Below are 22,518 nucleotides of genomic sequence, written 5' to 3' on the forward strand. Positions count from 1 at the left end.
AGCTCTAGAGGATGCGTTTGTGGTAGACTGGGAATATCCACTCCTTTATGCATTTCCCCCAGTCCCCGTCATTCCTCATGTAATAAGGAGGTTGAGAAGGTTCAGGAAAACCATGATCCTAATTGCCCTGGATTGGGCCCGGAGAACGTGGTACCCGGACCTTCTAGACCTGTCCATCTGTCCTCCGATTCGTCTTCCACAAAGAAGAGGACCTTCTATCGCAAGAGGAGGGTCAGGTTCTCCATCTGGATATCGGGACTCAGCCTTCACGAATGGTTTCTGAAAGGCTGAGGTACAAAGATTGGGGCCTCCCAGACGACGTAATGGAGGTGTTCTTTTCGGCCAGAAGGCCAGCAACCAAATCACTATACCGCTGCCGTTGGAACAAGTTCTGCAACTGGTGAGATAAACATGCCCTTTTTCATGCAATACACCAAGTGTTATCTTCCCTTTTACATCTAGCAAATTTAGGACAGTTAAGGGTTACCTAGCAGCGCTGTCCATTTTCAAATGCACTGCTGAGGAACCCTCATATTTCAAAATGCCCTTGGGTTTTCAATTTTTGAAGGGGATGACCAATGATTACCCCCCAACCCCTTTTAAAATTCCTCTCTGGGACCTAAATTTAGTCTTAAAATGTCTAATGGGTACTCCTTTCGAACCCCTTCATTTGTGCCCGTTGAGATTCCTTACCTTCAATCATGTCTTTCTGGTGGCAATAAGTTCTGCACAGCGGGTGAGCGAGTTGCAGGCGTTCTACTGCAAACCCCCTCACACCATCTTTCATAAAGACAAAGTTGTTCTGCAAGTAAAGCCTAATTTACTCCCAAAGGTTGTGTCTGGGTTTCATATTACTCAGAAAATAACCTTGCCTTCATTTTACCCTCCTCCTCATCTGGGGAAAGAGGAAGACCGGCTGCACAGACTTGACTCAAAGCGTGCTTTGGGTTTCTATATTAGCAGACTGGCAAAGTTAAGACAAACTGACCAATTATTTGTTGGATACACAGGTCACAAGCTAGGCCTACCCATCACCAAACAAACAATTTCAAGGTGGATCATTCTAAGTACTATGGAATTTTACAAATTGGCAGGAAAAAAAACTCTAGACCATCTCAGGGTTGATTCAACCAGGGTTATTGCAGCTTCGTCAGCTTTCAAAAGTGGAGTTCCAGTAAAAGACATTTGTGTAGCTGGTACATGGTCGTCTGCACACACCTTTACGAGATTCTATTTTGGATTCCTCCACTAGCCAGGAAACTAAATTTGGAAAGGCAGTATTGCATTCTGTACCTACTTAAAAAATAAAATGTTACTCCCTCCTCCTTTATACTTTACTGCTTTGGGAGTCTATCAAAGATGAGGAATACATGGGAGGGCACAATCCATTCAAAGAACAAGTTACTAACCCATGGTAATGTTGTTTCGACTGGATGTTCCTCCCATGTAATCCTCATCGCCCCTCCCATCCTTCCCCGCAGTAAAACTTCCCTTATAATTGCAATCTGCGCTCCCTCAAGGGTAGTAACCATTTTATTCTGCACAATACCTAACTCTTCAAAAAGGAACTAAGCAACGGACGCTGCGCGTGACCATTTATATCACTGATGACGTCGACATCGAGACAGAGGCCTTCGATGTACATCGACTCGTCAGTCATTGACGCGCAGCGCCCTCTAGTGAAAAAAAATTCCAAAGCAGCAAGCTGGATATGGAAATATCAAAGATAAGCAATAAGTGGGAGGAACATCCAGTCGAAAGAACGTTACCATGGGTAAGTAACTTGTTGATCTCTGATCGTCCCATATGCACACTGGAGAGGAATTTTGGCATTTGCACAACGGCAGCTGTGATTGGCTCTCCAACACTCGTGTATCTGGTTCCCAACCTGCAATACCATGTTCTACTCTTGGCAGAGATACTACTCCTAGTGTAATGTCATCATGCGCTTAGTGGGCCTGGTGTTGGATGTCCCCAATTTTTATCAGACAGTCCCCACCCACCTCGCAACACAAATTTGGGGGCAACAAGTTGCCCACTCCACCCAATTAGGATCTTTGTTCGTAGTGATGGTAGGCTGTCTTAGGCCCAGGGTTCTCCAAGTACAGAGCGGCTGGTTCTGCCCCCAATCTTTTTTTCCAATTGGAAGGAGTTTATCCCAGAGGTGTTTACCCAGTGGAGATGTTAAGTCAGGACTAAAATTTCCGAACTAGGTCTTTTGTCCATTTGTGCCACTTTCCGACCAAGACTCCTCCCTTCAGGTTGTGAGAGCACTTAGGTAATTTCATCTCGGCTGGGCCCCCGCCTTATTCCAGTCGCAAGTGTAGTTTTTGGTGATTTTAGTTGTTCTGTGTGCCCTTGGCCGTTCCACCGTCTAACTTTGCAGTCCCAGAGTTATCAACCATCCCCTCACCCATGTCCTCCCCCAGGGGCCTAGTCTGAGTGCTACCATCACTTTTAGTCTGCCTTCAGTCCTCCTCCAAGTCTGTGACAACTTCAGTGCTCCTTGACAATTTTGGCTTATGTTTTAAGGACTTTTTAGGTACAAAGTTGCAATCGATTTCACCCGTTGTGCCGCTTTTTCTGTAGTTTGCACAGAGTTTCCGAAATTTACAGGAACCAGATTGAATGTTCTTAGATTTTCTTTTTTGGTCTGTTCCCAACCTTTTCTCAACTCTTATTTTTGCCAACATCAGCATAACTGTTACCGAAGGACCCTGCAAATTGTTCACATCCGGCATTAAGTCTTGGGCATCTGGCCTTCTGTGTTCAAGATCCTCAATGGACTGGACTTCAGTGGCCCCTTCCTTAAGCCCAGGTATCCTCAGGGGACCATATTTTGAGGCAGATCCCGCAGGTCTACCATATAAAATGGGAATAGATGCTAGAAGGAAACTCCTTGCAATCCAGGGCAAAGCTCTACAACGGAAATTTGGAAAAGTTACATTAAGACCAGCTAGAATCTTTTATTTACAAAAAGTCGTCCCCATAATTACGTATGGCAGTCACACAAAAACTAATCCTGAGATCAATTGGGATTGAGTGGAAGGGATTTATTGGAAACACATGTTGCCAGTCCCCAAATGCATGCCAATAGCAATAATCAGATATGAGCTAGGTCATTCATTATACACCACGATAATTTGGTCTATGCTATCGATATACAGAAAGTCTTTTCTGGCAACATGCAACTCTCAAAATCTCTTTCCGATTGTGAAAAATCTCATAAACACCTGGAGGGGGACCGTTGTGTCAATGGAAAGACATTTGCACAAATACATTGATTAAAGTGGATATTAATGTTACCCTTTTAATAGAAAATCCTGAAAAAGCGAAAAGCAAACTATGGAGGTGGGATTGGATCTCAACAAGAGAAAAATGTAATACCTATGAGGCCTTTAAGGTGGGAGTTTTCCTAGATAAAAAATGGAATACGGTACCTAGCTATTTAAATTCATTTCCTGACAGGAACTACGCAGATGTCTTTTTAAGACTTTGCATGAATTCAACTCAGACTAAAGTAATTATTGCTAAATATAATAAGAATTCTATCACAGATCTAGCTTCTAGGTTCTGCAAGGATATCAACTATAATGAAACAATGCAACATGTGATTACTGAATGTCCCAAGACATTTGAAATGAGAACTAGATACTTGCATAAACATTTTTTAAATCAAGGACTTCTCACGAATGAAGAGCTGTGGGAAAAGATCTTTAATGCGAACAAAGTATCATTAATCATTGATATTGTACAACTCATCAAGGAGCTGAAACTAGAACCTGATGCGAGTGTGATTAACAACGAAAAATGACACTCTATGTGAATAGTTCTTAAAAGAACAAAAGGTGTAATGTTTGTCAAATGCAAAAGAGCCAAACAACCGATAATCTAAGATACTCCCTAGAACACAAAATATATAAAGTTTAACCTAAACTATGAACTGTTGTAGTAGTATAAAAGTGAAAATGTTTTACTTTCCTTTGTCTTGTTTTAGAAATATTATCAGCAATTCTAAGTTACTATAAGTTATTCATGGGGATGATTCTAATGTACTGAAAAAAATGCAAAAAAAGGTGTGCACCAAAAATGGTATAAACATGTACAATTATACGAAGAATGTTAATGATCATGGAATTATGTAATGACTGTATCATATTGAAAGGGTTGATTTATCAACCAAAACAATTTTATAAATTAAAAAAAAAGAAAAAAATGTTGACGCAGAGTTACACTCAGTCATAATAGGCTGTTTGGTGTGATCCTTATGCGCCCAGACATTTAGACGGTCTAGAAAGGAAGTAGTCTGTGACACCATATGTTCCAATTTCATCCTTATTTCACTAAGGCAGATGTTATGAGCTGTGACCTCATCCCAAACATTATCATATAGTTCCTTAGGCCATTCTGATGGTTTGGATTGTTCGCTTGACGTCTGCTACAACCTTTTTGAGTTTTCCCAGACATTTTTTGTGTAGGTTAGGCCAGATTCTGCATTATTTCAATAGCCATTTGCTCCTCAGAGTTTGAACCCCTCCCGACCGTCGAGTGGCCAGGCATTTCGGCCTAGGCAGGGACATTAATCTCTCTAGGATTATCCCAGGTTGTGTCCATATTTGCTAATGATCTTTGGCTTCTCAATCCTGGGTGAGTCCCTGCGGATGCCATCGACCCTTATGAAAGTGTTGAGCAACAAATGCACCTAGTGTTCTCTTTGGTTAGAGTTCTACACACCCTTCCCCCAACTTTCCGACTGTCACCGATTAGCTGGATGGTCCAAGTGTTCCTTGGGGGGAGCGGGGGGTGCCGGAGCTAGCACCGTTGTAGGGCCAAAGGCAGACCTCCCTCTTCGCCTCCTGTCGCTTACCACTTTTAGCTTTCCACCTCCGCTGCTCAGCTCCCAAGATCCAGTGACACAGTGTATGGAGGCATGCCTTTTGTACACTTCTGCCCCTTTTTCAAGACACTCCTGTTACTGTGCTGGTTATGGCAGCCAGCAGAAAGGCACTAGGCCCGCAGTCGCCCCTCGTTGAACACAAGCAAGGCTAGCGCAATGTCAATAAATGATAATACGTGTAAGGTCGTCAGTGGTCGAGCAGAAACGGATACAAGTACAAGTTGCGAGTTGCAAGTCATATTGAAGTTAGATTGTGCATGCAATCGATCAAGTACACTAATGCAGGTGCTCACCCGTGTGATGAAGGGGAAACTCTGCAGTAATGCCACCCGTCTGCCGGACATCTGCTGGAGAAAGCGCAGACAGCAACTCTGCGAACGCTACACGTTCAGATTGTGCTTTTGAGCAAAAGCTCCTTGAAAGTGTAGAAAACACTGCCAATGCTGCTCTCGCTGCCCAGATGCAACTAACCTCGCCACATTACATTAGAAACCAGCATACAAAACCATCTCAACTGATGAAAACCTATGTCCATGTTTAAGGAATGGTTACCTTAAGCCAGTCCCGCTATTCATTTAGCATTTTTTTTGGAACCTATAGTTTTGAATTTCTCACAGTAGGATGAAGAAAAAAGTAAGACAGATCGACTTTGGTAGATTAATCACCCAGTTTCACCTTGACACACTTCTATTTTAAAAGTATTTTGTAACAATACTCTTTATCTTTTTTTAAAAACATTATAAAAAGAATATACATCCTATTCCACTCTCACCACTTTCAAACAATGGGGCAGCTAAATCTTAATTTAACTTTTCTTATCATTTGGTTGTGTCATAAAAAGAGATAGGGGAAAATCATGTGTTTGAATCCCTAACTGGTCGACATGTTTTGGCCCTTCTTGTGTGGACTACACCCTCTTAAGTGCTGTCACTCAAATCATTTATTAGACAATCTTCAAGACACAGCAGTACAATCAGGAAAATCAATTTCATTCCCCCGTGGTAGATCTTCTGATCTAAAAACAATGTAAAAAAACTCCATTTTAAGTATACAAGTTTGTATCTTAAAGTGTCAAAATGACCTGTATTTTTTTTTTTTTTAAATTCAAAATTTATTGATTTTATACAGATTCAACAATCACTTACATACAGAATTTGTCAATAAGATATTAGAAAAAGCATGTAAGGTGAATACCGTCTTCGTATGGCATGTGTAATAATTCTTAAGAATCGAACAGTATAGCAAATAAGATCTGTAAAACCCAGTCTCACTCTTCCCCTCCCCCCCTCTAATACCTCCAAGTACGGGATTGAAAAACAACATGAAACAGTGAGACAACACCAGAAAGCATCGAGTACAGATCTGATATCCGACCAAGATACATAACATGGCCCAAGGAACCGCCACAACGAGAATCATCGTTCATTATCAATATTGACACAGGTCACAACAATATTCTGCACACATTGTCTTTACAAGGCATGTTTGGCTCTGAACTCAGACCAGGCACTTTCGACATCAGTAAGAGTTTGGGCGACCCCAAGCCACTCGGTTTTACTAGGGAGCTTGGGCCTCTTCCATACCATAGTGAGACAGGCTCGTGCAGCCATCAATAGACCATATACCATTCTAGGTGCTTTTACGACTTTGTCTCCCGTTTCGATCAAACCAAACAGGATAAACATTGGCTGCTGCACCCTTCCTTCATTGTCCAGGTCCCTGATCCAGCTAATAACCTCCGACCAGTAAGTCTGGACCACTGCACACCCCCACGACATGTGCCAATAATCAGCCCGCATCCCACAACCCCTCCAACAGTATGGGCTAACCCCCTGATACATCTTGGCGAGCCTGATCGGATCTTACTGCCATCTGTACAATAACTTTATAGCATGCAATTTATACTGGCAATAGACTCATGTCTAGAACTAAAATGCCCCTACTACCCACCCCACTTACTACCATACCCAATACACCTACCAAACTAAACACCACGCCCATTAATCTCCAACACAAAAGCCTCCACAACGCACCACTCAAACACCCATCCAATAACAAAACCACTGATTCTTCCACCATCTTAGACAACACACCACCCCCTGCCCCCTCCTCCACCCTCAAAAGCGCACTCATCAATGCCCGCTCATTAGGTGCCCATGCCATAGACATCCATGACCTTATTGAGGACCAACACCTTGACATGCTGGTGGTCACTGAAACCTGGCTCCATCCAGCAGCAGGACCATCTCTAGCCCTTGCTATTCCCCCTGGATTCAGCATCTTTAGAACAGACAGGTCAAACACCCAAGGAGGTGGAGTTGCAATAATAGCCAAAACCACTCTGGAAATCAGAGCTAGCCCAATAGAACAGATACAAGGCTATGAACTCCTTCTAGTGAAGTACACCTCCAACCCCAAAACTACCACCAATTTGCTAGTGGTATACAGATCACCCAACAAAAATACACACCCTGACTTGGACATACCGCTACTCCTAACGCCCCTCATCAAGCCTAAAACTAAATGCATAGTCCTCGGTGACTTTAATCTAGGCTACGACGACCCCCTGGACTCAGAAGCGTCTACATTCTATACAGCCATGTCAGAAATGCACTTCGCACAACTGATAGATAAACCTACCCACTCAAAAGGAAGAACCCTAGACTGGCTTCTCACGCTCAACTCTCCAATCACCATTGACTCCATCATCCCAGTCAATTGGTCAGACCACTATGTAATTAACTTCACCATAGATAATGACAGTACAGAGCACATCACCCCTAAAAAACCAGAAGCATTCGAAACTAGAAATATCAAAAAACTCTCCTCCGACAAACTCACTCCTGTCCTGAGTGCTGCCCTTGCCCTTACGGTTTCAGGCACTAACAACCCTTCCTATCTAGCTGAACAATACCAACAATGCCTTACCCAAACTATTGACCTACTTGCTCCCATCACCACCAAAACCCGTAGACCTGACAAACGTTCCTGTTTTTGGTTTAATGAGGAACTTGTAGCCTTAAGACGCACTAAAAGATCTCTTGAACATCTCCATAAGAAAAACAATACCCCAGAATCGGCACTAGCCTTCGCTGAAGCTAACAAAATATATAAATCAGCTATAATCTCTCAAAAAGCCAATGCCTTCAACCTCCGCATTACTAATGCGTCCTCCGACAGCAAAGAACTGTTTACCATCCTTAGAGAGCTTGAAAACCCCTGTCAAACTTCAGCACCTTCTAACGCTAGCAAAGACTGGTGCACCACTATACAAAGCGCACTCTCATCTAAAATTCTCCTACTACAAAACAAAATTGATAATAAAAAAACGCTCCTAGCTGACAAAACTCCACCCACTATATCAACGACTACACCAAATGCCACTACTGGCCCCCCATTCCAATTTACACCAGTGTCTAACAAAGAAGTACTTGACGCCATAATGAAACTCAAAGCTTCCAACTGCAAAGAAGACCAATTCCCCTCCCATCTAGTAAAACTCTGTGCCCCCACCCTCACACCCATAATTACCGAATTCATCAATGCCTCTTTCCTCACAAACACAGTCCCCACCAGTATTAAAAAAGCCTGGGTGACACCTCTCCTAAAAAAAACAACCCTGGACCCCTCAATACCCACTAATTACCGACCTATTACAACGGTCCCATTTCTCCTAAAAATAATTGACAAAATAGCCTATTGCCAAATTCAGAACCATTTGGAACAACATCAACTATTAGGAGACCGCCAGTCAGGATTCCGCCCCAACCATAGCACAGAGACAGCCCTCCTTGATCTGAAGATCCAAATGGATGCCACTAAAGAAGCAGGCAAACTCTGTCTGCTGATGCTCCTGGACCTCTCAGCGGCCTTCGACTTGGTCGACCACGACAAACTCTGCAACACTCTAGCAAACAACTTCAACCTAGCTCAGAGCGCTACCAACTGGATCAAATCATTCTTGGCTGATAGGACCTCCAGAGTGTCCATCGGCAAAGAATCAGCAGACCCAATGCCTGTCCCAGCAGGTGTGCCGCAAGGCTCCTGCCTATCCCCCACACTGTATAATGCCTACACCAAGCTATTATTTGCAGCCCTGGATGCCATGGGTGTCATCTATACTAACTTCGCCGATGACACCCAAATCCTCATTCCTCTCTCAGGCAATCACAAACAAGACTCCCTTTTGGTTAACCAAATCTACTCACTTATCCAAAACTGGATGGCCAATAACAGCCTTTGTCTCAATGACGATAAAACAGAGCTCCTCATACTAGGCTCTTCCAGCAAAATCAACACCCTTGAGCCTGCCTTCAAATCATTCACCATCGATGGAACCACAATCCCTGTTCTTCAACAAGTCAAGACCCTGGGCGTCTACTTAGACGCAACACTATCCATGACTAAACAAGTAAACACATTAGCCTCGTCCACCTCCTACACCTCCAAACTCATCTCCCTTAGCCGTAAATTCCTCTCAGCCAAAAACTGTGTTACACTAGCCAGAGCACTCATACTGTCTAAGCTAGACTATTGTAACATCCTCTTCCTGGGCACGTCCAAAACCAACTTAGCTAAACTCCAACTCATGCAGAACAAAGCCCTTAGAGCAGCCTTAGGCATCAAAAAATCTGAACACATTTCCAACACCAGAAGAGACCACCACTGGCTCCCCATCCAAGCCAGAATTCTATTTAAAACCCTGAGCATCACCTACAAATGCAGGACAAACAAAGCACCCAAATACCTCAACAATACAGTCACAATGAAGCCCCAGACTAGACTTCTCAGGTCCAACAAAAACTCATACCTCGAAACCCCCAGATACAAAAGAGAGAAAGCAGGGGGTAGTAGCTTCAAAACACTGGCACCTAGACACTGGAACGCGCTACCTACCCACATTATGAACGAAACCTCCTACCCTAAATTCAAAAGCTTCCTGAAGACTTGGCTCTTCAATAAGTTCTAACTGAATTGGGCACTAATCCGCTCCAATTAACTGTACATATCTGACTGCTTTGCATTTTGCTGTATATTCTTGACTGCCTCGCATATTATTGTATATTACTGACTGTTATTCCTGTGTTTTCCTCTGTGTACTCTCTAAGATTGCATTCCCCCGTTGTCTGTAACTACGCCGTGATACCCCCGGGTCTGGGCGTATAACAAATGTAATAAATAAATAAATAAAAAATAAATAGAGGATTTTGCAGTTCGTCTGCAGATTTGTAGCCACAGTTTTTGCGAGATTTGTCTGCCCATATCTGCTTCCCATCTGCTCTTAAGCGCCAAGGAGGGGGAAATATCGGCCTCGATCAGAGCCGAGTACATAGCACTTATCAGGCCACTGGAGCCCGTACATCGATCAAGGATCGTTTCAAATGGGGTAAGACCTTGTCATTACCCCTTTGAGTCTCAAATACAGGAAGACTGAAAGCGAGCCTATACCGAGCGCCTCCTGGAGCTCCTGTATGACCTGTATTTTTAAGGTGATGTCTCAATTTTTTGGAAATCAACCCAATCACTGACCTGTTGTCCACTCTATTGTGTTTGGGACATCTGAGAAGTCAATTTGCCATTTACTGAGCTTGGCCTCGTGCCTTTGCTGTCACATGAAAAAAAAACATGAGGCTGTTTTTAGTTTCCTCTCGTTTGGTTGCTGCTTTAATCAATTTAATTTTGTATTTGGTGTTAAACGTTTTACACTTAAGTATTTTCAATGTCACAGCTGTTTATAAGCATACAAAGATTTCCAGCCTTTGTTTTAGTGGATGTTCCAAAATACAAGGCGTCCTCTTTTTTTTTTCTTTTGAAAAAAGGAAGATCTACATCTTTCATGTGTATACTTAGTTGCACTATTCTTTGGACGTTTCCCCTCCTCTCATTTAGTAATTCTTTTTCTTTTTTGTTTACCCTTATTGTAAGCATTCCTACTCTCTAGAATCTAGAGAGGGGTAGTCGATCTGTGTTCCTTTTTTTCTTCATTATTTAACTCTCCCCAGAGTACAGATCTGACACCCCCATCATCAAATAAAAGTGAGTACCCAATTATTATTTTTCTCACAGTAGGATGGACATACAGGTCCCATCATGCAGAGTGAAATTGCAGCACTGTATCAAAGTGTTGAGCATCCCATGGGGAAAATGTCAGCCACGGGCACATGATAAGCATTGAATTCTCCAGGAGAGTTAACTCTAGTCTGCATTACTTGTTTATTTATTTACAGACATAACATATTTACAGATACATTGTTCCCGTAGGTAAATAATCAATAATATGTACATGTGCAATCTTATTCACATAAGTAGCTATCAAATGAAGTAGAGAAGATGTATTTACAGAAGCATATTGTTTAGGGATGATACTGTAAGCATTGACGCGAAGAGGGCTACACATTGGAGGTGAAGAACCAGGCCTTACGTTTTCTGCGGAATGAGGTGTGGGAAGGGTCGGCTCTAATCTCTAGAGGTAAGGCGTTCCAGCCTTTGGCTGCCACCACTGGGAAGCTGCGTCCCCAAGCCTTGGTTCTTTTTAATTTCGGAACAGAGAGAAGGAAGGCTGAAGCGGTACGTGTGGGCTTGATGGTTTGGGTTAGAGTGAGCAGGTTGATAAGATATTTAGGAGCTATGTTGATGAGGCATTTGTGGGTGATTGCCATTGTTTTGAATTTGATTCAGTCCTGAACTAGTAGCCAGCGCACTTTGCGTCTAATTTCAGGGATATTTTCTCTTCTTGGTATGTTTAGGGCTGCTTGTAAGGCATTGTTTTCAGTGACCTGTAGCTTCTTGATGCTGCTAGTCCCATTGCCAGCCAGGAGGATATTACAATAGTCGAATTTTGACAGAATGAGGGCTCTTGCTAAGGTTAGGCAACTGTCTGTTGATAAGTAGGGTCTGCAAGCGTTAATGAGTTTGGCAGTATAAACTGCTGATGAGATTATGAAGTTAACTTGTCTGAAGAAGGTTAAGGAGGAATCCAAATAAACACTCAGCGTATTAACTTCTTTAGAGACGGTAATGGTGTTTCCATCCATTATGAAGTGCTTGTATTTGGGGTCACGTTGTTTGAGGGTGCTTGGGTGCCGACCAGGAGGAACTCCATTTTGTCATCATTTAGACAAAGTTCATGTTGGGCCATCCAAGATTGGATCATCAGGTAGATGTCATTGAGGATAGTAGAGTCTGTGTTGTAGTCTCTGGTTAGGTGGATTAGAATTTGTATATCGTCCATGTAGTTTGTATAGGATACTCCACGTTCATCAAGGCGGTCAAATAGCAGCTTGGTGAATATGTTGTAAAGCGTTGGTGACACGCAAGATCCTTGAGGTACCCCACAAGGAACGGGGGCAGGGGTGACGTTAGCTAGGTTTGAACAAAACTCCCATTGCAGGCTCAGAGGAATGATTTATCCAGGCAATGGCATTGGGTGTAAAGTGTTCGGCACTGTCCAAGTGGTGGCATAGTATTTTGTGATTTACTAAGTCAAATGCTGCAGAGAGGTATAGGAGGAGTAGTATGGCTAAATTCCTGATGTCAATTATGGTGTCCATTTGTTTTTTTAGGTCAGGAAGTGCTGTTTCCGTGTCCAGGTCAGACGCCTGATTGGCGTAGGCCCAGGAAATTATTTTCCAGGTGTTCCTGAATCGGGAGGTATGCAGCGCGGTCAAGGATTTGCAGGAGGAAGGAGACAGTCGTGATGGGACAGTAATTAGTCGGGATGCTGGGGTCAAGGGATGGGTTTTTTTTTTTTTAGAAGTGAGGGGACCCATGCTTCTTTCAGATTCTTGGGGACTGTACCTTGTGTGAAGGAGTTATGGATGAGAGACGTGATGAATGTTGCAAGTTCTTTAACAGTCTTTGATGACTGGGGCAGGGCATATTTTGCTTTGACGGTTTTAAACTGGAGATGATTTTAATGACCTCATTAGTGGAAACTGGCCTAAATTCGAAGGGGGGGTGGTAAAGGCTTTCTTTTGACTGGCGGGTCGGTGTTTATGACTTGTAATGTTAACTTGTCTTTTTTGTTAGTGATTTTGTTTTGGAGCATAGCTGTTTTATCCAAGAGTGCATGCTATATGTTAGCCCACCAAGTTTCGTCTTTCTGATACGTGTCAGGTCGGCTGGTAGGAGACTCAAGTTCCCTCAGGATGGAGAATAGTTCCTTGCTGTCAGATTTTGCATTTGCTATGCGCTCATTGTATGTGGCGCTTTTAGCTAGCAGTTAGCTTGTTTGTATTTTTTAGCATAGGAGATGAATGGTTCCCTGTTGTGAATCGATGGTGAGGCTTTCCAAATTGATTCAGCGACACGTTTATTAGATCTAAGATTCTTGAGGTCAGGTGTGAACCAGGAGTTCAGGTGAGCTGTCTGTTTTGGTTTGCAGTGTTTGAGTGGGGCAATTTTGTCGATGGCTTGGAGGATAGTAGTGTTGTAGATCTCTACCATGGCTGATGGGTTGGCACAGGGGTAGGTACCTTCAGTGATGGGGCCTAATAGAGGGAGTAGGTTTGTGTGTTTGATGTTATGCATGTTTCTTGCATGGATAGCTGGGGTTAAGTGTGGAACAGTTTTGGGTTGGGTTTGTCTAGGGATAGTGAATGTGATGATGTTATGGTCTTACTAGGGGCAAGGGGAATTAGCTGTAATGCTGGTTGATACATTTAGGTCGGAAAGCCAGTCTAAGGTGCAGCCTTTGTTATGGGTAGTTTGTTCAATGCGTTGAGTAAGTCCAAGAGCGGCCATTGTGTTTTGAATGATCGTGACATTGGGATCTAGGCTGTCATAGAGGCCAAGCTTGAAATCGCCTAGAATGATGATTCATGTGGATGGTTTTGTGTTTCTTGAGAGGAGTGGAGTTATATCCTCATCAAAGGTTTGTAGAGGACCTGGTGGTCTGTATATGATGTGAATGGTGGTGGTTGCGGTGTTAGGGTAGAATAGTTTGAGAGGAGTTCCCCAGAGGGAAAAGCTTGGTCAGGCGATTCTTTGATGGAAATGTTACATTTAGCGATCAGGGCCACTCTATCTCCTTTGGCGGTGGTGCTATCTTTTCTGTAAATGGTTAATCCTTCCGGTATGGCTAATGAGAGTGCAGGGCTAGCTGCGGGGTGTAGCCAGGTTTCTGTGACCGCTAGGAGGTCAAGATGGTTTGTAGTTATGAGGTCAGATATGTCCAGGGCATGTGCTAGGAGTGATCTAGCATTTATGAGACCGCCCTTGGTGGTGGTTTCACTGATGGTGGTAGTCTGAGTGTCTTCTGGGGTGTGGTGTGATAATGAGAGAATAGTATGGCTCAATGCATCATTGGGTTCAGTAAGATTGCTAAGCGTTGAAGTGGTGTTGGTATTGGCAGGTATCAACTTAGGCTTGGATGCCGTCATAAGTTGTTGGTCCCATCTGCTGGGTCTGGGCTGCACATTAGCTTGAGCGGTGCCAGAGAGCAAACAGTGAGGCATAATTAGTTCAAGTTGTCTTTTATAGTGGTCTTTAAATTTGCATTTCCAATATCTGGTCTTTAAATTCTGTATGCACCAATGCCACTGGCCAAATGGGTTGAATAGTGCATATTTTACTTTACACTTCCTTAAACTTCTTGTAAGATTCTCCAAATCCGACTGATTTATTTAACATTGACAGTTGTTTAGTGTCACTGCCCCAAATGTACTTGTATTTTTAGGAAGTATAAGGGGTGGAAGAAGAAAAGGGTGGATTTGGGGTCACGCCACATCCAATGTTAATCTAATGGTCTTTGATTTTAAAATGTAAGCAGCGCTGCCTCCCCTTACTCCAAGGAGTCATAGATGGATCCCAAATGAACTTGATTTTTTTTGTTTTTGTTTTTTTCAGAGCCATTCTTCAAAACAATTGGAGTGAAGTCATGGATTTAATCTTAAAACCGAGGCCTGGAGGTAAATAAAACGACTTAGAAACTATCAAGTTCTTCTAAAATGCGATTCATGCGTATCGTTGGTTGAACAAACAATGGATTGAATATATGGGAACACAATCCATTGTGGATGCTTTTTCTGTTCCTAGTAAAGTGAGTGTTCCCTCATCATGCCAAATACATCTTAATTGATGTGCACACTGGATATGTGTCATTTCACAATGGGAGGAGCCCAAATTAGTTTATCTGTACTTTGTGGGCCAGTTGCGCAACTGTCTGCACTATCGGCACTTGACAGACTTCACAAACATTAATGATTTTCGCATCACTCTAATATAAATTGTGTTGCTGCGCCCGAGTGTGCTGCTAGCAGCACCCACTTTTGGCCTGCTCTACCCCGCCCCCTACTCCGGTATTGTTCAGAATGGGCCACAGACTTGAACAAGCATTGGCACAGCCAATAGTTTTGGCGTTTGCTGCTGTTCTTTGTATTGTGCATTTATAGGCATCAGGGTGCAAGGAGACCAAAAAGTTTAAAGGTAGGATGTAACCATGGCTGCAGGTGTGCAAGAGAATGAGAACAGAGCAATGGAGGAAGCCATTGAGAGAGGGTGCGCAAGAGTAGATACGAGTAGGAATAAGAGGGTATCGGAGGACAGACAGGAGAAAATGTAAGGGCTCCCAGCAAAGGTGGGAGTTGGAGAACATGGAATGAGGTGTCACAGATGGCCGTACAAAACTGCCAGAGTTATATTGTGTATGATTGAAGGTTATTTCTGAACAACAAGTCAAGGTATTCATGCTGGTAATGTATCACCCAGGGCTGGGGGTACTATAGCGGGAGCCCCTTTCTTATCTTTCAGTGGGCTCCCACCTTCCTAGCCCAGGCGTCCCTAAATCCTAGTTTGGTCACTAGCATTGATAACCCATTTTCTAAAGGCTGGTTGTGGTGATGGCCTAAAGGATGTAGCCTTCTCGATCTGCCTCTCTGGGCTTCTTCTAAGGAGTTCCCTAATACTCCTCTGATCAGATTGCAAAGGGTTGTATTCTCAGAAGTGTGCCTCCACAAGAACCTAGCTTCTCTCTTCTTTCACTGATGTTTTATGCTCACTCTTCTGCTCTTATCCGTTTCCGTGTACTTCTCCTGCTCCAATCTACATCCGCTTCTCTAGTCTGTTTTGCCGATGTTCAAGCATTTTCGTTTTGCTTTCTCCTTCCTCTACACTCTCTCCTGTCTCCTCACTCCTAATCCTTCCTACTCTCCCCTCTCACTCTACACGTAACTCTCATACTCCTACGTCCCATCCCCTTTCCTCCATCCTGTATGGGTGTCCCTTGGAAGGGACGGAACCTCTTTTCCACCAGAAAGACATTTCCCTTTTAAATTTACTGGCACGTGGGGGCGCGGTCTTGGTAGCGTGGGCCTCCTTAACCCCACCCACCGGCACCACACCTCTGTCACCTTTTCCACGTCGACTGGAACGGACCGCTCCTTGGTGAGGCCTAGCCTTGTAATTCCATGCTCTTTCCACGGTATCTTTTCTTTTTTTCTATTTCAGACTTGACACTGATGTCCTAGCTGTGTCCCCGGCGCTTATCAGCTTAAGCAGGTTTCTGTTGTGTGACGGTTCCTTCCCTACAGCAGATACCCACGCACTCGGTCTCTGATGCCCTTGTGAGGACCACGGTTAGGACCGATGCACCGCGTGCGACTCCCTCACGCCTAGGTCCCTTAAGCCCTGGCTCGAGCGTTGGAGGGAACTCTTCAGCAGGACTCCTCCTCAGAACATCAAGGACTGCGCATGGAGGAACACACAGAAGGTAGGTGCATTATTCTCCAAGGCACCCTGCAGAGGCGACTCTTTCCCTTGCACCGGTTCAGGGAGCACCAGGGCTCATGCAACTACCAGCCTCGCGGCCAAGGGGTCCCAAAGGCCCCACCGGTCCTGCAGGCCAGGGGCCTGTGAGCTCTACTACCACCGGGACCCATCCCAGGGGGGCATCGCCCTGATACCGGGTCCTTGCGCGTGGGGATGCATTCACGCAGAGCCAGCAGTATCGGCCAGGAGGCCGAGGGCTCACAGCATACCGGGTGTACACCTGAGGTGCAGGGCAGGGCAAAGCCCGTGCAGTCAAGCAATCGGGCCAAGCCCGGGATCATGCGGGCTACAGGTCCACGTGCCCAAGGCATGGACAAAATGGCGGCGGCTTGAGACAAAATGGCTGCCACTCCCGGGAAGCAAAGGCGGAAAGCCTTAGCAGGCGGGCGCGGAGGCCTGTCAGCCAGGCGATCAACAAAGAAGTTTTGTTCCGAGGAAAGACTGGGTACCACTGACCCCTGTCACCTGGTCCACATCTTATCCCAACATCTCTGTGTCTGGGTGCAATGTGACCATATACGGGCAGGGTATGGGGAGACAGCTGGCATATTTGCCCCACCTCCTGCGCAAGACCGCTCACAGCCAACCTGTGAGGACAGATTTTTTTGACAAATTCATGTCACTCATGCGGTCCCCTCAAAGGGGCTCAATTCTCAGGGGCATTATTAAGGACATGTTGCCTCAGGCCGCTTCGCCTCAACCCACGACAACACAGCCCATGCCTCCTCCTCTGTCTCTACCTCCACAGCACCCCAGTACTGAGGCTCCAGCAACACTGGTCTGGGTCATCTCAGTGGTGTCCTGGGGATTCCAGCTACCTCTTCCCCCCCCTCCCCCTACCCCTCTGTCGTCCCCTGTCCTCCCATCCCACAGATCGGAACACTGTCTCTGCTATCAGAGATTTGCTCCCTTGTAGAGAGCGGTAGAGCAGGTCCCCCCCCCGCCCCTCCTAGCAGGGGCAGGGCTTTTACTCCTGCATCTTTCTTTGCTATCCAGAAGAAGAACCAGGCGAGCCTGCGAGTGGTGTTGGATCTGTCTACCCTGAATCTTTACCTACCTTTGCAGAAGTTAAAGATGGTGACGTCAGCGCTCATTGCCGAGACACTGTGTGGGGGAGACAGGATGTTTTCCCTGGTCCTGAAGGACGCGTATCTACACGTTCCCATTGTGCAGCCTCACTGGGCCTTCCTCGGGTTCTGGGTTATGGGCCTGCATTTTCAGTACGTTCTGCCCTTTGGGCTAAACTCTGCTCTGAGAGTCTTCACAAGGCTCATGAATGCAGTGGCGGCTCTCCTCAAGTCGGAGGGGCTGCATGTTTACCCGTACCTCGACGACTGGCTAGTCAGGGATACTTCTCCAGAGCAGGTTTGGGACTCAGCGGACAGGCTAATTTCTACCCTATTCAGCCTGGGTGTCTCGATCAACTACCAAAAGTCTCAGCTCAATCCTATGCAGGTGCTAGTGTTTCTTGGTCTGGTGTCTGACACACAGCAGCCAAGGATTTACCCCACGGGGGGGATAAGGTGACAGCGATTCGAGCGGCAGTCTTCCACTTCCGTAGATGGTCAACCGACCCAGCCTGGTGGGTTTAAACACCTTCTGGGCGTACTAGCAGCATGTCTCCTTGCGGTCTCCTACACCAGGCTCCTCAGGAGGTGGCTCCAGTTGCTTTTCGCTGATTCTTGGGATCACGAATCTGGTCATCAGGGGGCCCTGGTCCACACCCCACAACACCTGGACCATGACCTCGGATGGTGGCATCAGGAAGAGAGCATTCTGGTGGGCAGCCCCTTCCGTCCACCCCCCATTAGAGTACACCATTGCCACAGGTCTTTTCAACTGACCATCAAGGGCAGGTCGGTGTGCATCCAGACAGACAACACAACCTGCATGTTCCATATCAACAAACGGGAGGGCACCATATCCATCACCACAAATGTGCGCAGTGACCATGGAAATCTGGGAATGGGTCAGCAGCCAGGGAGTTTGCCTCTCGGCGGTTCATCTTCTGGGAGAATCCAACCTGGAAGCAGACTGGCTCAATCGCCTTGCCGCTGACAATTACGAGTGGTAATTGAACGGGAGAGTCCTCCAGTAAATGTTCAGCAGATGGGGGCACCCAACAACAGACTTGTTTGCGACAGCACAAAATCGGACGTGTCAGCAATTTGCATCCTCTAGGGGACGTGCTCCAAATACCATGGGACGGGATGTGGCCATATGCATTCCCAGTATCCTGTCATATTTTCGAAATACCATTTTGTGGAAAACAATTTGGAAAATTTCTTTTTCAAATGTATTTTTTATTTTGTTTTTTTTGTTTCGTAAGTAAAAAAAACAGGGGTTTGGGGGGGACTCCCCATTTAAAAAACAAAAAAAATTGAAATGTTTTTTCCAGCAATTTTGTGCCGACAAAATGGCATTTCGAAAATATGGCATTCGAAAAAGTCATTATAAACCTGCATTCCCACCCACACCATTAGTGCATAAGGTAGTGAGCAAGATCAGGAACTCCAAGAACCTCAGGATTATCCTTGTGGTGCCTCGCTGTCGGCTCAGCCCGGGTTCTCGACCTGTGGCAGATGTCACTGCAGCCAAAAATTCTACTCCCCCTTGTACTAGCACAGCAGAGAGGCGCTGTGCTACACCCCTCTCCAGAGAGGCTAGCCCTAGTGGTCTGGTTCCTGAGCAGCTAATGCTCCAGCACCTTCAGCTGTCCAGTTACAATCTGGAGATCATTCAAAATGCCAGGAGTCAGGCTACACGCAAACAGTACAAAAGTAAATGGACAAGATTCTGCTTTTGGGCTAAGGAACACAGGGTGAACCCATCGGCATGCACCATCAACCAAGTCTTATAATTCTCTGCCTATCTCGCCAGGTCTGGCATCCAGGTGGATACCTGCAGAACGTACCTGGCTGTGATCGATGCGTATAGGAACTACGACTCTCTTGTCTTGGGACAATCCTCTAGTAAAGACACCTGACGGGGTTGACCAGGCTGTACCCCACTGGTCAAGCACCCGCATCCCGTTTGGGACCTGAATGTAGTCCTGAGCGCTATAGTGCACAAACCATTTGAACCCATGGCAGACATTAAGTTGGTCACTCTAAAGACAGCCCTTGTGGTTGGGCTTACATCTGCTCGCAAAGTGACCAAGATCCAGGCGTTCGTTGCCTCAGAGCCGTACACTAGATTTCAAAAAGACCAGGTCGTGTTCCGCACGCCCATACGTTTCTCCCGTATGTGATATCATCCTTCCATATCAATGAGGAGACTGTGCTCCCACATTCTTCTCGGACCACCAGGAGGATGCAGAAAAGACGCTCCACTGCCTAGATGTTAGGAGGGCGTTGAAATTCTATTTGGACAGAATGAAGAGCATCTGCAAGACGGACGCTCTGTTTGTAAGATTAGAGGCTCCCGACCCTGGCAGCAGAACTCCAAGGCATCCATAGCGCAATGTATACCGGTGGCGATCCCGAAGGCATACAAGGTGCAGTGCAAGGACCCGCCACAGGGCATGCATGCGGTAAGAGCTAAGGCGACAGCAATCACATTCCAGCGCCATGTTCCCTGGCAGGTGATAAGCAGAGTGGCAACGTGGGCCACTCCTTTTGGCTTTTGCATACCAGTGCCAAGGCTGATGCAGCCTTCGGCCAAGCGGTGCTTTGTAATCTATTTGCTTATTGGGTCAGGCTCTCCTCCCCATGGCATTGTCGGTTGTAATCGCCCATACAGGATGGAGGAAAGGGGATAAGACGTAGGAGTAATTAAGTGTTACTCGCTGTATTGACTAAAATACTCCTAATCCATTGTCCTCTTTCCTCCATACGTCCCACCATCCATCATCCCCCTATAATAAGACCTGTGAGGTTGTTAAAGTGTAATACAGCTGACGCGTCAAAAAGGGGGACTGAGGTGTGGCACCGGTGGGCGGGGTTAAGGGAGGGGCGCCCCCATGCACCAGTACATTTAAAGGGGAGATGTCTTTTTCTGGTGATAAAAAGAAATTCTGTTCCAGTCCCTCGTGAGAGACACCCATACAGGATGGAGGAAAGGAGACTATGGACTAGGAGTATGTTAGTCACTCCGGTGAGTAACACTTAATTTCTTTCCCCACACTCTACTCCCTCACTCTCTCCTCACTATACACTCACTCTCTTCCCTCTTCACTATACACCTAATCCCTCTCACTTAACCCTTTCGCGCTACACCTATTTCTTCCCACTCTCACTACCCCAAACACTCACATGCAGCCTTGCTCTCACTATTTGGCACCACTTTGTCTCACTAGCACCGCCTCACATTTAACAATCTGTCAGTTTCCTTAAGGTTCTGCTCCACTCGGTCTTCCACTTGATCTCTTGGTCCACCGCCCCTTCGTTCCTCCTGGCCTCACCAGAACACCCCTCACTCACTCTGTTTCTTTTTGGCCTGACTTTTTTACTTTGCTAGTATTCCCTCTCCCCTTCATTGGTTAGGTGCCTTACTTGACCCTAGAGGCCAATCTCTGTTCCTTCACCCTGGGGTTGGTTTTTGAGTTGTGATACTTGATGAACCACATTTAGCTGCACCCCCTTTCCTTGTACATCTTTCAAAGTTTGTTGGTAGCTTTGGATAATGTAGCATTCACGTTGGTCTGTCTTCCATAAGTGCTGCTGAGAGTCTTGTTGACTCTTCACCAAGTGCTGTGTATTTGGAGGTTTTGCTTGGACCGCCGGTCTTTCAATTCCACTTATTGCATTCCTGGGCGGTTGCTGTGCAGGCTTGTCACATGCTAGCATCGGGTCAGCAAGGTAATGCGTGATTGACAGTAGCACCATTTTCATTCAACACGCACATGCAAGGAGGCAAAGTCCTCGGCCCTCCCAGCTCCCTCGCCCCACCTCTGAGACAGGACTGGCTCTGTTAAAAATCCTGGTTGGCCACCTATGCCAGCCTGAAAACGGGGTTCTTGTTCTCCCCTAACAGGATCCAATCTCTGACACTTTACAAAGGGTGCAATAGGGGATACACTCACGTGTGCCCTGGTGAGGGAGTGTGAGGTTGCGTCTAGAAAGGTTGCGGAAATATTTCACATTTAGCCTGATTGTACCAGATAGCCTGGTTGTGCCAGATAGCCATATTTTGCATTTTGACTGGTTGTGCTACATAGCCTGATTGTGCCACATATGCACTATTGTCTGTTTAGACCTTAAGGTGTTTTGCGCTCTGCATTCAAATAAGTCTATTTGCTTAGTCAAAAAAAAGAATTTTTTTTCACATAATGGTTTCAAGATCTTTTTCAATAATAAATTGGGCCAAATAATTTTTCTATGGTTTTAGCCTTGATTTTATTCCAAACAGGAAATGTTTTTTTCAAATTATAAATTGCATTCAAAATAAATACTGTTGCATCACAGAATTTAGCTTTTCCCAAAATGCATTTTAGATTGAAGTTTGTTACTTCACAGTTTTGGTTCCATTCAATTTAGTATTGTTGCTTCACAAATACAATTGTTTTAGAGTTTGTACCGTTTTTAATCTGAACCCAACACGTGTTTCACCGTCTGGTGTATGGCGGATCTTCAGGGGTTTTTGGTTGAAAGTAGTTCAGAAAGAGAAAAAGGTGGTTTCTAATTGACTATTACTTGGTTATGCTAATAATGTTGTTAGTTGTACAAAGGTGCTTGAGCAGCCCGTTACACGTAAGTGATATGAAGTGATCAGGTTATCTACTGTCGATGTTGAAGGTGGCTGCGTACAATGAAATCCCTGGGTGTAAAGCGTGGAATTTACAAAACAAAAATGCGAGTCGAATCTCTGGTGCGATTGCCAAATGTTCGTGTCGGAAACTAATCCACCACGACACA

At 45.3% G+C, this 22,518-nt stretch overlaps 1 protein-coding gene across 2 annotated transcripts in view; it reads left to right on the forward strand.

Moving 5' to 3' along the window:
• Positions 1-22,518, forward strand: part of PUS7 (pseudouridine synthase 7) — a 1,198,018-nt gene that overhangs the window by 663,264 nt on the left and 512,236 nt on the right. For both annotated transcript variants that reach the window (XM_069629126.1, XM_069629125.1), the window contains one exon: positions 14,744-14,805. In XM_069629126.1, the coding sequence (XP_069485227.1) occupies positions 14,744-14,805 (62 nt within the window). The remainder of the gene's footprint in view (positions 1-14,743; positions 14,806-22,518) is intronic.

This window comes from Ambystoma mexicanum, chromosome 12, assembly GCF_040938575.1.
Source record: "Ambystoma mexicanum isolate Mex_15411 chromosome 12, UKY_AmexF1_1, whole genome shotgun sequence".
Classification (NCBI taxonomy): domain Eukaryota; kingdom Metazoa; phylum Chordata; class Amphibia; order Caudata; family Ambystomatidae; genus Ambystoma; species Ambystoma mexicanum.